Source organism: Ursus maritimus, unplaced genomic scaffold, assembly GCF_017311325.1.
Source record: "Ursus maritimus isolate PB19 unplaced genomic scaffold, ASM1731132v1 scaffold_10, whole genome shotgun sequence".
Taxonomy (NCBI): domain Eukaryota; kingdom Metazoa; phylum Chordata; class Mammalia; order Carnivora; family Ursidae; genus Ursus; species Ursus maritimus.
In genome coordinates this window covers 69,903,332-69,918,090 of record NW_024423344.1, presented here as the reverse complement: position 1 = coordinate 69,918,090, position 14,759 = coordinate 69,903,332, and the positions used below count along the sequence as shown (strand labels likewise).

General features: G+C 43.6%; 1 protein-coding gene across 1 annotated transcript in view; it reads right to left on the bottom strand.

Annotated features, from left to right (window-relative positions):
• The window catches only part of ITGBL1 (integrin subunit beta like 1), a 200,409-nt gene that overhangs the window by 9,726 nt on the left and 175,924 nt on the right, over positions 1 to 14,759 (bottom strand). Inside the window, exon 8 of the mRNA XM_008684989.2 lies at positions 14,297 to 14,413. Within this exon, the coding sequence (XP_008683211.1) occupies positions 14,297 to 14,413 (117 nt within the window). The remainder of the gene's footprint in view (positions 1 to 14,296; positions 14,414 to 14,759) is intronic.

Below are 14,759 nucleotides of genomic sequence, written 5' to 3'. Positions count from 1 at the left end.
CTCTTACTCCTTCTAAAGAGTTGTCAGAACCTGTTGAAAACTACCTCCAAAAGGTCCACCCATGTCACCCGCATAAACCTTTGAGAGACCATCTAACAGGTTTCTCCAACAGTTGTGCTCACCGCTTCCCATAGCACGACCACTCACATAAGGCCTTGAGCGCCAGCATCAGCGGCTCCCTGATGCTTATGCGATGAGGTTCACCTGCTTAGCCTTACTTACACTTTAGGTTCCTGAAATACACCCCTGCCCTACTTTGCCAACCTCACTCCCTCTCTTCTCTTCTCCCCTATCAGATACTTCTTGACTTAAACTGATCTATTCATTGTTCTGCGTACATGTCCCCGGCTTTTCGGATGTCACGCCTTTGCTGAGATAGAAATCGTTCTCCCTAGCCGACACAGCCTGGTCCCGATAATCTTCAAAGCTCAGGGAACATGACTGCACCTCTGTGAAGATTATTCTAATATTCCCAAGAGAAGTTCATCATCTCCTCCTCTGAATTTCTATACTACCTTACTTTTCACCTCTGTTGTGGAACTTCGGTCTTGCACTTTGTGGTATATAGTTACGTCCCAAAGAAACCCGTTACTTGACTGTGAATCCCTTGAGAGTAGAAATCACTTCTGATTCATCACTACAGTCCTTCAAAGTGCCAAGCACACTGCCCTAGACATGGTGAATCCTTAAAAAAATACTTGTAGATTGAAATCTTTTTTTTAAGATTTTATTATTTGACAGAGAGAGGGAGACAGAGGGAGAGAGCACAAGCAGGGGGAGCAGCAGGCAGAGGGAGAAGCAGGCTCCCAGCTGAGCAGGGAGCCCCACGTGGGGCTTGATCCCAGGATCATGACCTGAGCCGAAGGCAGCCGCTTAACCAACTGAGCCACCAGGTGCCCCTGAAATCTTTTTTTTTTTTAAACAAAATCTCCTTTTCGTCCCCCCCCCCCCCCCACACACACAAATCCCAGCTGAAAACCGTCAACTGAATCCAGGGCATGTTTACAGGTCATCTGGTTAATGCCCTGTCACTGAAGGACAACGGACAGTTCTTCGATGGCTCTGTTTTATTTTTGCGATGGGTAGGACGCAGTGAAGTTAGAAAATTAGTGCCCCCTAAGAGCTACGTGCACAAAAAAACAGTTATTAAATTGATTATATCCTGACTTACCCAATAAAACAAAAGTCCACCTAAAGTGAGGTCTATTTAAGATGTTTAAAAAAACTGTCCATCTTTGCAGGCAGATAATCTGGGATACAAAAAGTAAGAAAGAGCTTCTATGCACCAGTGACATCAAGCTCAGGACTTTCCGAATGTTCATGTTTCTTACTGACCCTGGGCTAGTGAGAATTTCCATCAATTTGACATAATTGGAATCATTTAATCTCTATTGCAGAGAAAGCCACTCTCCCTTTAACTTAGGATATTGTTGAGAATAACTAAATGGCTCCTCACAGCAAGTAATTTAATACAAAATATTCAAGGAAATAGGAGATTGTTTTTCATTTATTAGCTCATTCATCACATCCTTCCACAAAATTAGGTTGGCATCTAGCCCAGACAATGGTCAAAATGCACTGGTATTTAAATGTTTTGCTTTGCCACTGACATGGCTTTTCTTTAAAGTTTTTTTTAAAAGCTTTTGATATAAGCTATCTTTTTAATAAACTTTAATGATATAGGCATGCACTCAAGAAACTATTTATTGTGTACCAGGCATAGTCCACGAGAGTGGAAAACAAGGACACAAATACACTTGAGTTGTGGGAGAGCTGAAGAGGGCACTAGTATATTCAACAGTGAGAACAATGTTAACTGGAGTAGTCAGAGAAGAGCTCTGTGACACCCAAGGGATAAGAAGAAGCCAAGATAGCCAATGTTCTAGAAAAGCTAATGAAAAGTTCTTGGAATAAGAAAGAGCTTGGCATGTTACAGGCAGTGAAAAAAAGGTCAATGTGTTCAAAGAAAATTGAGTAAGAAAAAATGGAATAAATAACAAAGCCAGAGAAATATTCGGGAAAGAGAACACAGGAAATTGTCTATTCTTGGTAAGAAGTTTCAATTTTATTCTAAGAAGAATGGGAAATCATAGAAGGGTGTTATGCAAGAGAGTGATACGATATGATTTACAATTTGCAAATTCAGCTTGGCAGCTGGGAGGGCGAGATGAAGGTGTGTTGGGAGGCACTGAGTATGGTGAAAGTGAGAGAGTTGGAGCGGTCCAAGTGGAGGTGGGCGCACAAATGAGGAGAGTAGATGGAGATCCAATTTGGTGATGGTGCCTATAGGACCTGGTGTTGGATTGGACGTGATGAGTGAGAAAGAAAGGACTAGTTTTCTAGTTAGGGAAACGCTATTTGTTAGATATGGAAGCTGCAGGAGGGCGCGGTTGGGAGCAGAAAATCAGCTCTGCTTTGAACACTGTGTGTCTGAGATCCTCTTAAGACAACCAAGTAGACAGGCCACGTAAGCAGGTGACACAAGTCTGATGTCACAGATTAGGGCTTGGTTATACACACTCTTTTCCAAAAAGAGAGAGCATTTGAAGCATTTGGAAGTCAATGAGCCTACCTAGGGAGAAATAAATCTTGGGGAACTCCAATATTTAGGGCTAGGGTAAAGGAGGAGAAGCCAGACAGGTAGGAACATCTAGTAAAGAAGGAAGAAAATGAGACAATTTTATAAAATGACAAGAAAGGCTATTCCATAAAGGCAGCTTACGGAGTGAAATGTTCCTGAAAATTGGAGTTTAAAAAAAAAAAAAAACAAAAACAAAAACCAAAAAACACCATAAGTCAGCTTTTGCCAGACCAACTCTACTATGAAATCACTCAGGCCTATGAATGCCACCCCCAGGGGTGGCAGACTTATTGATGTATAACGCATATATACCGTTTAGTAAGAACAACGTGTCTGAGGGTGGCAGAACCCATAGTGATAAGCTATCTTCACATAAGTGTACAACAGATCATTCTAGAATGAACCTTAGAAAGATCTGCCTAATGAACCATTTGAAATACACTAAATCGGCCTTCACTTGACTTCCAAGCCTTCACAGCGGTGAGTAACTTCCCATTCGATTTTCACTTCCAGAGCCACTCCCCTCTCCCAGATGCTTAGCTCCTTGCATCTGGTATCCCCATCCTTGCTCTTTCTTCCTATTCTCTTTCCTTCCCCCACACCAAAATATTCACCAAGGACACTCCAGACCTGTGTTGCCCAACATAGTAGTCACTAGTCACACATGACTATCGGAATTTATTAAAGTTAAGTAAAATTTAAAATGCAGTTTCTCGGGTGCACTAGTCACATTTCAAAGGCCTGAGAGCCAGGAGTGGCCAGTGGCTCCTGCGTGGAATGACGCAGACACAGGGTACTCTCGTTATCTTTGAAAATCCTATTGGACAGTGCGGCTCTAGACAAACACCTTTTCCAATGAAATTCACTGGCTCTGAGACACATTTCCTTCAGACACTGCAATGATGGTTCTCAGTTAGGAAACTGACCCCTGGGGGGGACTAATTGAATCACATACTACGTATTGTCTGCCCAATACTCTTTTCCCCTTGTTAATATTGGGGAGGGCCATTCATTTCTTTCAGGGAGGTGATAATATGCCCATCTGAAAATGTTTGAATACCCAGGCTCCTTTTGACTTAGGACAGAGCTCGAATAAATGAGATATAAGAGAAAATCTCTTGGGTGAGGTTTCCAAGAAAGCTATGGTCATCCAAAGAAAGACAGACTCAGCCAGCATGTGTCCTTTGCTCTTTGCCCTTTTCTCTCCCTTTTTTTCTTCCCTAGAAGATGGACGTACTGGAGGCTTTCTAGGAGCACGACAATGAAAGTGATGCCGGAAGGGCGGAAGTGAAGAGAGAGGTGCATGGGACATTGATGGCTTTCAGGTAGCCCCCTCACCCTCCATCCCGGGAGTGACACCTTGCAGATTTATTTCTGTGAATTACCTACAGGCCTGACTGGTACACTTATGAAGTCAGAAAAGACATCTGTGACTTAACATGTAATCTGGAGACAATCCCCATGCTACCCGAGCTAAGAAAGGCTTGGCTTGACTCAGTGGTTGGAGACCTTTGCCAACGTGAGCAATCCGGCAGCGTCTGGGGGTCACTATAATCACATCCTCAGGCTGCACGTTCTTCAGTTTGCAGCTATGAACTGAAGAACTCCCAGAAGAAATGTGAACTGATTGTGTAATTAACAGGTGGCTCTTCATTACCCCTTCTTGTTTCTTCAATTGGACCCATGGGCAGCAGCTATTCCAGGAACACAGAGGAAAGAAGAAAAGCAATAAGCAGCCATTTCTTATTCCTATCCTGGGTAAATGGAGGACAGGAGGGAGGTCTCTGATTCCGTTTCTATTAGCCTAAAACAACTAAACACACACCAGCCAACACGTGGATATATTTCCTTCATGAAATCTTAAAATCATATACCACGAAAAAGTGAGTAATTCTTAGGGATTATCACTCTGGACAGAGCATGTTTTCTCAGCAGTGACTTATTTGATTAAAAAAATCCATGCACTTACAGATCACACACAATTTTCATTGTTAATAAAGGTGTTTTGAGAAGGTCCGCATGTGGTCTACAATCACTGAACGTGACTCACCAATACCTTAATTAGTAAGAAGGGTCTTACTTCATACCGATTTTCTGTTTGCCAGTCATTTTCACGACTCTCATTTTCAGGTCGTAATTTGGCTGTAATCAAAACTGAACTGCTTAGAATTATGTAATTACTTACATTCCCCTTCAGGTACAATTGCTAATCTACCCCCACCTACCGGAACTGGTTTAATCATCTTCAGCGTTACCGTTAGGAGGGGAGAAACAGGGCTAGTTATTACCTCTCACGTGCCTGCTGATTTGGTAGGTTGATGGGCGTGTTTGGTTTCACTCAGTCCCTGTTTGCTCAACCACGCAGGCAGTCCCTGCCTGGCTCTCGGGCCCCACGCTGGATGCACAGGGCTCCAGTTCTCCTCTCCAGGTGCAAGACCACGCAAGCCACGGCTCGGTGTCTGGTGGCGCACGGAGAAAACGACCCAGATTAGTGACTCTCAGTTTTGTTACCCCGGGCAGCCACACCAGACGGATGATGTGAATGAGTTTCACGCACTCATACTAGTAAGATTTGTGAGAGGGAGACTAAATGCTTTGTACGAAGAGCAGACTCTCCTCCGAGGCACAGACTGCTGATTCGTAGGACGCCAACTTCCTTCCAGAAACTCCGAAGCTAATGCTTGAAGATATCCAAAACAAATGCATTGTTTCGTCCTGTTCTGAAGATGGGCATTTCAGGCTTTTGCTTCCCATTACACGCGCAGGGCGTGCGTGGGTGCCTACTGGGCCCGCGGTAGCAGGCATGTTTCATTCCTTACGTCTCCTTCTCACCGTAAAGAAAATCGGTGGGCGTTAGGATCCTGACCGCACTCGTGGGCGTACCAAGGCTGAGACCAAAAGCCCGTGTAAGTTACTACAGCTGGCAGGAAATGGAGCCAGAATCCAAAACCCGGTCTGTGGGAATAGAGGGTTCATCTTCATCTTGCTGTGGGGCGCTGCTCACTTAGCTTCTCTGAAGGACTTAAATCTTCTCTGAAGGACGGCAGCAGAGTGCCCCACACATACCAGAGAAGGCGGACTTTCCCCAGACAGAACATCCACACACCCGCAGAAGATTCATAAACCAAGATTTAAAAAAAAAAAAAAGTTCTATCCCTTAAAAAAAAAAATGTAGGAAGAAATGCAACAAAATGTCATCAGACATTGTTTTTGAATGATAGATTTATGAGGGATTTTTATTTTGTCCTTTATATTTTTCATTATATTTTTAGTGGTTTTAAATGTTGAAAAATTTTAAAAAATCAATGTAAAATATTTTATAATGTCCAAATATCTAAAGATCAGCAAGGATAAAATATGTGAAGTGAAATAATATGCATTATAAATGATAAATGAGTAGTTTGAAAAAAATCCTTCCCAAGGATGGATTCAAGAGCAGCTGAGAAAGAGCTCTGATGTGAGAAAATGAAACAAATATAGTCCTTCAATATATCAAATATTTTTTTCATCTCTGTGCCTTTGCTTAGCCCCTCCCAGACCCCAAATGTTCTTCACACCCAAGCTCCACACATTTAAATATTAGCTGTTCAAGGTTCAGAGGAAATGTTCATTCCCACTTGAAGAATTCTCTGATTCCAAACTCAGATCTCTGTCTCTGTCTCTCTCTTTTTTCCTCTGTCCCTCCCTCCCCTTATTTGTGGCTCTGTTAATTTTCAATTTATTCTAAGAAAAAAAAAACTTCTTGAGATCAATCCTTAACCTAAGTTTGAGGCTACAATAATGAGAGAGAGACTCTTACTGTATCCACAAGAAGTGTACAGAAGAGACATAAGGACACTTAGAGTGAAATGACATGATGTTATGAAGAAGGTACTGCAGTGTGGAGGAAGTACAGAAGAATTTCAGAAAGGCTCCCTGAAGGAGATAATTTGGAAGTCTAATAGAAATGATGAGTTATTCAAGGAGAAGCGAAAGTAAGGAATACAATGCCACGTAAAAGGGACAAAGTCATAACACGTCCAAATTTCTCCATCTCCATGGCCCTCTATGAAGGAATCATTTTTTAAAAAGATGCAGACAATTGGTGCCACAAGACGTTGTCTCCTCCATCCAAAAACTCAAATCAGAAACCTGGGATTCATCCTTGGGACTCATCCTTGAACCTGCCCTGCCCTTCACGCATCCCTTCATCATGGATTTCTGTACGTGCTGCTCATACCCCTGGGGCACGGGGGGGCCCGCTAAGCCTTTGGGCTGACCTCTGGCACTAGTCTCCTTGGAAGGGAAGGAGGCTGGAACCACATCCTGGCAGCAGCACGGTCCCAGGCTTTCTCCACGCGAGTCCTTGTAGCAATTTATGAGGATGACAGCTCAATACAGTGGGGTGGGAATTACCTTCTCTTCCGATAGCACAGCCCAGATGCCCGGAAACGAGATCCATATGGCACAGATGTTGAGGCTTCCCTGGCTTACAGGAAGCCTTATGCCCGAGAGGAGCCAAAATCTCTCCTAATGATTCCTTAAGCACAGCTCCCGGAAACCCCACCAGGGCACGGCATCCCCATCACACACGTATAGTTCAGTCATACTCCCTCCCCATCTAGCTGAAATGTATGGAGCACAGATCGCGATTACCATGAGCACTGTTGTCCGGTGACACTGGCGTATACTATCTGCATCTGTTCCCAGGGAACCGGAGCTAGGGGTTTAACAGCGGGTCAGAGTCTCTGGCAGCAAGGTAAGCGTTTTGTTAGCCTGTTGTCCGTATTGTTGGTAATGCCATCACCGACACACCTCAGTCTTTCCCTCTGCACCGTCCTCTGTCTAGCTGAACCATCTTTACTTCTCACCAGGACTATTCTCCTGACATCCATATTCACCCGGCAGCCTTCCCAGCAACTCCTCGCAACAATGCATACTTCACCCCGCAGCCAGAGGTACTCGTCACCACAGGGATCGTATTACTGGCTTGTGTAAACCCCTCCTATGGCTTCCTAGCATCCTGCGAGGAAAACCTCAAATCACGAACATGGTTTTTAAAACATGTCGCACCCTTTTCCCATTTGCTTTCCAATCTCCAACCATCCAGGGTTTCTGGTTCTCAAACGTTCCTGGAATATGTTCCTCTCACTTTCCCACAGACGCCTCGCACACACTGTTCTCTGTGACACCCGCTACCGCACCCAGCTGAGTTCTACACGCCCTTTACTACCAAGTACGGTGCTTGTCGTGTTCAGGTGATTAATACATGCAAAGCGCCTGTTATGCATCAAAGAGTGTTACCCAGATATGCGGGCATTAGGGTCTGGGTTCAATCCCCCAATTACATATGTTCTCATCGAACTAGCGGTTCTCCTTTCAGCACATCCGGCTCATTGTCATCCCTCTGTCAACGTCTACCCTTCAACCATAATTGTGCACTCCATAGATTCACCACCGGATCTCCAGGGGCAGAGGCTCCATATGTATTTGCTGAATTAATGAAGAAATAAATGATAACTTCACTTTCAACCAAGCAGAAGTTGGAAGAATTTCCGTATGAAAATATTTCATTAGAATTTGGAAGGAAGAGTCTGAAGCTAAGGAGAACAGAGCTAAGAAACCATCTTGAGAGACTGACCTGGGGATGAATGTGGGAGGGGCTGAGACGGCACGAGGACAACAAACACCAGAAAGACATCCAGAAGCCATTTCAAGGGAAATACTGAGATTTATGGGTAGGCTCTGGGAGAGGAACAATGAAAAGAAATGAAGTGGTTATAAGAGGAGTGGGAGAAGAAACGGGTGGGACAGGTGTTTCTGAGGCCCAGAGGGGAGACCATTTCATGGGGGTTTCAGAGAAACTACAACCCCTGTGTATTAATGTGGTCATCTGGAATGAGAACTGAGGATCACCCAGGATTTGGGCAACTAGGATTTATCAGTAACCTCAGGGAGAGTCAGTTATGTGCAACGGCTGGAGGTAGAGCAAGTTTCCACGGGTTTAACATTGAACCAAGAGGAATGCTCTAAGCATATAGTTCAGAGAGAATGGCATCAAGGAGATGAAAAATATCTAAGGGTATGTGTGTGCTTGAGGGGCCGAGCAGGGCTTTACATGGAATAAGTATGCAATGAGTATTTGCTGATGTAATTATTATTATGGGCTATGTGCATGATGAGGTATTACTAAATAAGAAAAGGGGTTTTCTTACAATAAAGGATATTTTTAGATACACTGAGAAATACAGAAGCATTGGGGATGCATACTGTGGCTTGAGGAACCCCACTGGCCAGTGTCTTCTTAATTGTGCTCTTCCATGCTTGGGGGAATCTATGAGAAGATCCCCCACAGAAGGGGCACTGCTGAGTAAGAGCCACTAAAAATATTTCTGAGATGCACAGCAGCCACTTGGATTCGGAAGCTCACTGTCAAGTGTGAGGAGAAAGACTGCTTTATGCAAAAAGGAAACAGGAGAAAACACTCATTCCATCTAAAACTGAACACCAGAAAGTCACAGTTCTGAATAATAAACTGTTGTTACAAAAGGAATTCGTAAGCAAACATGGAACCCTGTTATACATCCCACAGAGTTCACAGTAGTCCACAGGATAAAATTCTGCCTTTGTTATGTCTGTCACTCTCTTTATATGTATATATACCGGTAATAATAACATCTAATGTGTGTGTGTGTGTGTGTATATATATATATACACACACACACATGCATGTCAGATATATGTATGTCCTGTGTGTATGATACTTACATGCTGGGTACTGACTTTATATGCATTAACTCATCTAATCCTACAGTAACCCTATAAGAGAGGTATATTATGATCATCATTTATAGGTGAGAAATGGAGGTTATGTAAATTATCTCAAATAATGTTAGTAAGTGGCAGAGCCAGGGTAGGGGGGAAAACCCTCCCATCTGCAGCCTTAACTACTGTACTATATTCCCATTTATATTTCTAAGTATTAAAGTACATTTACATAAAGGTTCATGGGAAGTGGAGGAACTTGTGGTCTCCTCATCATTTGGTTTAGTATCCTGTATACTTTAATCCTAAAGTTACTGTAGATTAGAACATGTTAATTAATGGCATGTCTCTTATATTTTCTTTCCAGAGAACAGCTGAGACATAGATGAAATTCAAGACTATAATAACCAAGGCTCAAGTAACTCCTCCCTTAAAACAGTGCTCAGAAAATAAACAAATTAAAATCACAGTACCTTTATTAGCTGGCCTAAAGAAATCACACTTTGAGCCCAAGTGCAAAGCTATGGTGGGAGGTAATGTTCCCAGTGAGAACATGAATTACAGCTGATTCTTATTATTTGCGAATTCCGTATTTGAGAATTTGCTTACTCGCTAAAATGTATTTGTATCCCTGAGATCAATAGTCATTAGAGTTTTCCAGGTCATTGGGGCACATGGGCAGAATGGCTTCCGTTGCCAGCTAAGGGCCAGGAAGACCACCCTCTGCCTCTTGTTTCAGCGACTACACTGCCAACAAGTGTGCTTTCTGCAGTATATTTAGTGCCCTACTTTTCACATTTTTGTGCTTTTTGCTGATGATGCTGATATTTAAGACGGCCCCTAAGATATAGTGCCGAGGTGCTGCCTTGTGTACCTAAGTGCAAAAAGGCTGTCATGTGTCTTCCAGAGAAATAATCTGCTACATAATCTCCCTTCAGGTATGAGTTACAGGGCTGCTGGCCGTGAGTTCAATATTAACAAATCAACTTATATTACACGAGGTGTCTTTAGACAGAAACATACATAATATAAGGGCATGTATTGATGTGTTCATGAAAATCCTCTGACTAGAGGCAGGAACAGGACCCCGTATTTCTCTTAGAAACAATGATTCAGTATTCGCTAATTCAGTATTCACAGCCACTTTATAGACTATAATTACCACGGATAAGAAGAACAGACAGTATCTTGCTGAGGAATACTAAACAGAGTGTGTGTGTATGTTATCTGTAGCTTTTCTAGCTGTATGTTACCTAGGATAAACATGAGTAGGCCATTGATGGGGACAGCTCTCCCTCTCCCTCCTGGAACTATCCCTCCCCAAGCAATAGGAATGACCATCAGGAGTAAAGAGCCATAAGTAAATGACAAGAAAAGCAAAAAAACATATTGACTAGAACACGTAAAGACGTGGGCATCAGCCCCAGTGCGGAACAGGGGACAGAACTGAATGGCTTGCCCGGTCACCTGCGCTGGTCAGCTCAAGCAGCTTTGATGAAGCAGAAGGGTAACAAATCATTGTTACCTATAGACAATCTTTTAAAATACTAGTATCATCCTATCAGTAGGGGAAGAAAGGGATAAAGAAAGGAGGGGTAATCAGAAGGGGGAATGAAGCATGAGAGACTATGGGCTCTGAGAAACAAACTGAGGGCTTCAGAGGGGAGGGGGGTGGGGGAATGGGATGGACTGGTGATGGGTAGTAAGGAGGCACATATTGCATGGTGCACTGGGTGTTATACGCAACTAATGAATCATCGAACTTTACATCGGAAACCAGGGATGTACTGTATGGTGACTAACATAACATAATAAAAAAAATTAAAAAAAAATACTAGTATCATCCTAACCCCAAATCTCTCAAGGACACTATTCAACTATTGAAGTGAAATTATGCATAAGATATTTTTTTAGGAAAATTCCCAAGACTTTTCCCCTTTACATACTTGAAAAGTATTCAAAGATCTTCGGTCAATAAAATCTTTTTAATAAAATTTAGAATATGAAATTAAATGCATAGGTGATTTTTTAAGAGTTGGTTGCTAAGATTTAAGAAAAAGCACTGAGGGAATGCATCCCATTATAGCGATCAAAGAGGTTATGCATATCCGGCTGCTATCTGTCCGCGGCTGGCAGGGCTGGGCCTTCCTTGAGCACCCAGGAACAGGAGCAACATTCTCCCCAAACTTGAAAACGCCTTTGTCCTCTGATAATTAAGTTCCATGATACCATCTCTATTCGGTAAGATCAACCCCCTAAGAATTAATTTTCATTGTGTGACTAAGGATCTCCCAAATTGTAAGCAAGGCTACAGCAGGAGAATAAGGTGTTGTCTGCATGTCCGTAGCTATCGCCTCATCTACTGTGTTACATCCTGTCTAAGGAAGGGTTGGATTGGATGGTTGGCAAAATCTAGACAGCATTAAAGAGTGAGACCGTGCTGGTGTGTCTGCCGTACCATCCAGAGGAGATACTCAGATCACCGGGCATGAGAGTTGTAATCCTTTGGCAGATGATATTGTGCCCGCCAATACTGTCCGTACTGTTCTGGGGACCTCCACCTGGTGTCGCCCGGAGTTCTCGGCCCCAAGGTCTTGGCCAGCCAGAGAAGCCTGCTCTGAGATCACGTGTGTACCTTTGAGGCATGCTGGGTGTGAGAGGGGAGCTAATGCCTCCTAGAAGCAGTCCTCAATCAACGACTGATGGCTAAATTACGTGCTTTACCCAGGCTCCCAGAGCTTCACCTCCTGTCCTCTGGTGAAGCTCCAGTTGACCAGAGCAGTAATGGGATTGATAGCACAATCATAACTGACTGCCTCCCCTTTTCCGCTCTCCTACCAAAATCTCCTTCACCTTTCCAATAAATGACTTGCATTAAAATCCTTATTTCAGAATCTTACTTCCCACAGAGTTTCTCTACGAAGGGTTCTAGTCTCTGGTATGCTTTTATTTCTCATTGTATATCAAATAACTGGTTTTCTGGTTTATACATTGGTCTTTTACTAGTTTGGCTAGTGGAAATCAGTTCCCCCTGGAGCACAATAACTCTGGGTAGATGGACAAGATACAGACTGTAGACAAGCAGAGTCAAGAATTAGTCTAAAAAAATTATTCCTTTGTGAGATATTCTTCGGTTACCTAGTAAATGTTTGATCTCATCTAGCATGGAACAATACAGATTTGTTGTCATCTTTGAGTTCCTCCCCAGAGAAAGAGAGAGAGATTCACTGGGGGGTAGGGCATATATAATTTAATGGATGTGTAGATGTAACAGGTTTCTATCATATCAACCATTTCAACCAAGATACCAAGGCAGATGGGCGAGGAGACCCATGTGAGGTAGACGCTCCATGAGAGAGATGTGATGGTGCTCTTAAGAGCAAAGACATGTCTGTGGTTCTTCCTAGGTGCCAGGTGGGCTATAGGCATTGCTGTAAGAATTAAATGAGTTGGTAAACATAAAGGCACTTACTGCAAAAAAAGAAAAGAAAAAAAAGGAAAGAAAAGAAAAAAGACTATAATCTACTTAGATATTTGTGGTAACTACCAGTGAAGAAAAAATCCAAACCAGAACGAATAGTGATAAAAAGTCAAAACAGTTTGATGTCACCCTGGGGAAAACTGCAGTACCGAGAAAGATCTGTGAACTGAACGTCAGAGCTCAAATCCTGGGTCTGCCACTTTTTAGTTATGAGACATTAATACCTCCAACCCCACTCCCTGTTCCATCTGTGACCTGAAGAAAGCAGGAGCAATCTCTCAGGGCTGTGGGAGACAGACACCTGACACAAGACCTACTAAAAAAAGGGGGGGGGGGTCTTTTCCCTTGACTCCCGGAGAAAGGGAAGAAAAAAGCCAGTTTGCTCAAATGGCCAGTGTTTTATAATTGGAGAATGAACAGAGAGATGTGCACGGATGTGAGACAGATGGCGTCCCTGCCTTTCCTAAGTTGGATGTGCATTTTTTATTTTTTACCAATAACAGCACCCAATTACATTACGATCGTCATCTGAAGAGAGAGTCTTTCAGTAGGCTTGCACACCCAGTTCACCGGGACTGAACCGGAGACTGCACGGAGCTGCCGGCGGCATGCATCACCTCGGCCCCAGGAAGTCTCGCGAGACTGAAACAGGAGCATGATGGCAGCCCATCCTCTCGGCTGGATGGAGCTCGGCAGACATTGTCACATTCAGCCTCGGGACTCTTTATTTGTGCTGCCTGACCTCTTTCTGTCTCAATGTCCCTCTGCAGTTTTTGTTCTTGTTTTCTTTCCTGGTAAAACTCCTGTTGGGTCTCTGAGCCATCATAGAAATGGAGTGTCTATTTTTTTGTGATTTTGTAAGTAAATTTTGAGTCTAACCGTACTGCTTTTTTTCACGTTGGTAGGTAATGTGTCCTTCCCCCACTAGTTTTTACTAGCAGAACAATAAACATCATTTTCAACAGCAAGACCTGTCACTATCTTCACAGGACCTAGTATAATCTCAGCAACCTTTTGTCACCAGCATACTGTGTATTTTCACATAGCCCTAAATCAAGGGTCCAAGAAGATAAAGATCATTGCAAACCTAATTATATAATGCTTTTACGTCTAATTGTATATTGCTTTAAGTTTATCTTCTTTTTAACAGAGTTTCCTTTTTCTTTTTTTTAAAGATTTTGATTTGAGAGAGAGCTTAAGCATGAGTGTGGGGGAGGGGCAGAGAGAGAGCGAGAGCGACAGACAGACAGGATCCCAAGCAGACTCCCCACTGAGCGCGAAGCCCAATGCAGGGCTCGATCTTAGGACCCTGAGATCATGACTTGAGCCAAAACCAAGGAACAGAGGTCCAACCAACTGAGCCACCCAGGTGCCCCAGAGTTTCCTTTAGAAGAAGAAGAAGAAGAAGAAGAAGCGGCAGCAACATGAGAAAGGCAGGCCACATGGCTGCAGGTGGGCAGCAGGCGGCGGAGAACGTGAGGAGCACTCACCCCCACAGACGGTGCCGTCCAGGCCTTCACAGCGGCGGTCGTCGCACTCGCACGTCTTGCCGTACACCCTGCGGTCTCCCGGAGGGTAACAGGTGCACTTGCCGCATTCGCATTTACCTGCAAAACGCACAGGGAGAGCACACGGCTTACAGAGTCCCGGAATCGGCTGGGCTTTCCTAGCACACAAGCACACGGTGAAGCCCTTCCACGTGGCGCCTGGTAATAGCTCGGCAAATAACTTTTCTTACCTGCCTCCGGTAAGCTGAACACCAAGCACAAGAGCCACGGAGGCTGGCGGAGCGGGGGAGAAGAGGGGGGCTGGAGTGACACTTGTTTCATTCATTTCTGAAGACTAATTCAGTTACGAAACCCTCTGGGTATTTCATATTTAACTTCGGGTGATACCAAATTGTATATATTTTGACATAATTGAGTATAATGTCATTTTAAAAATATTTTTATA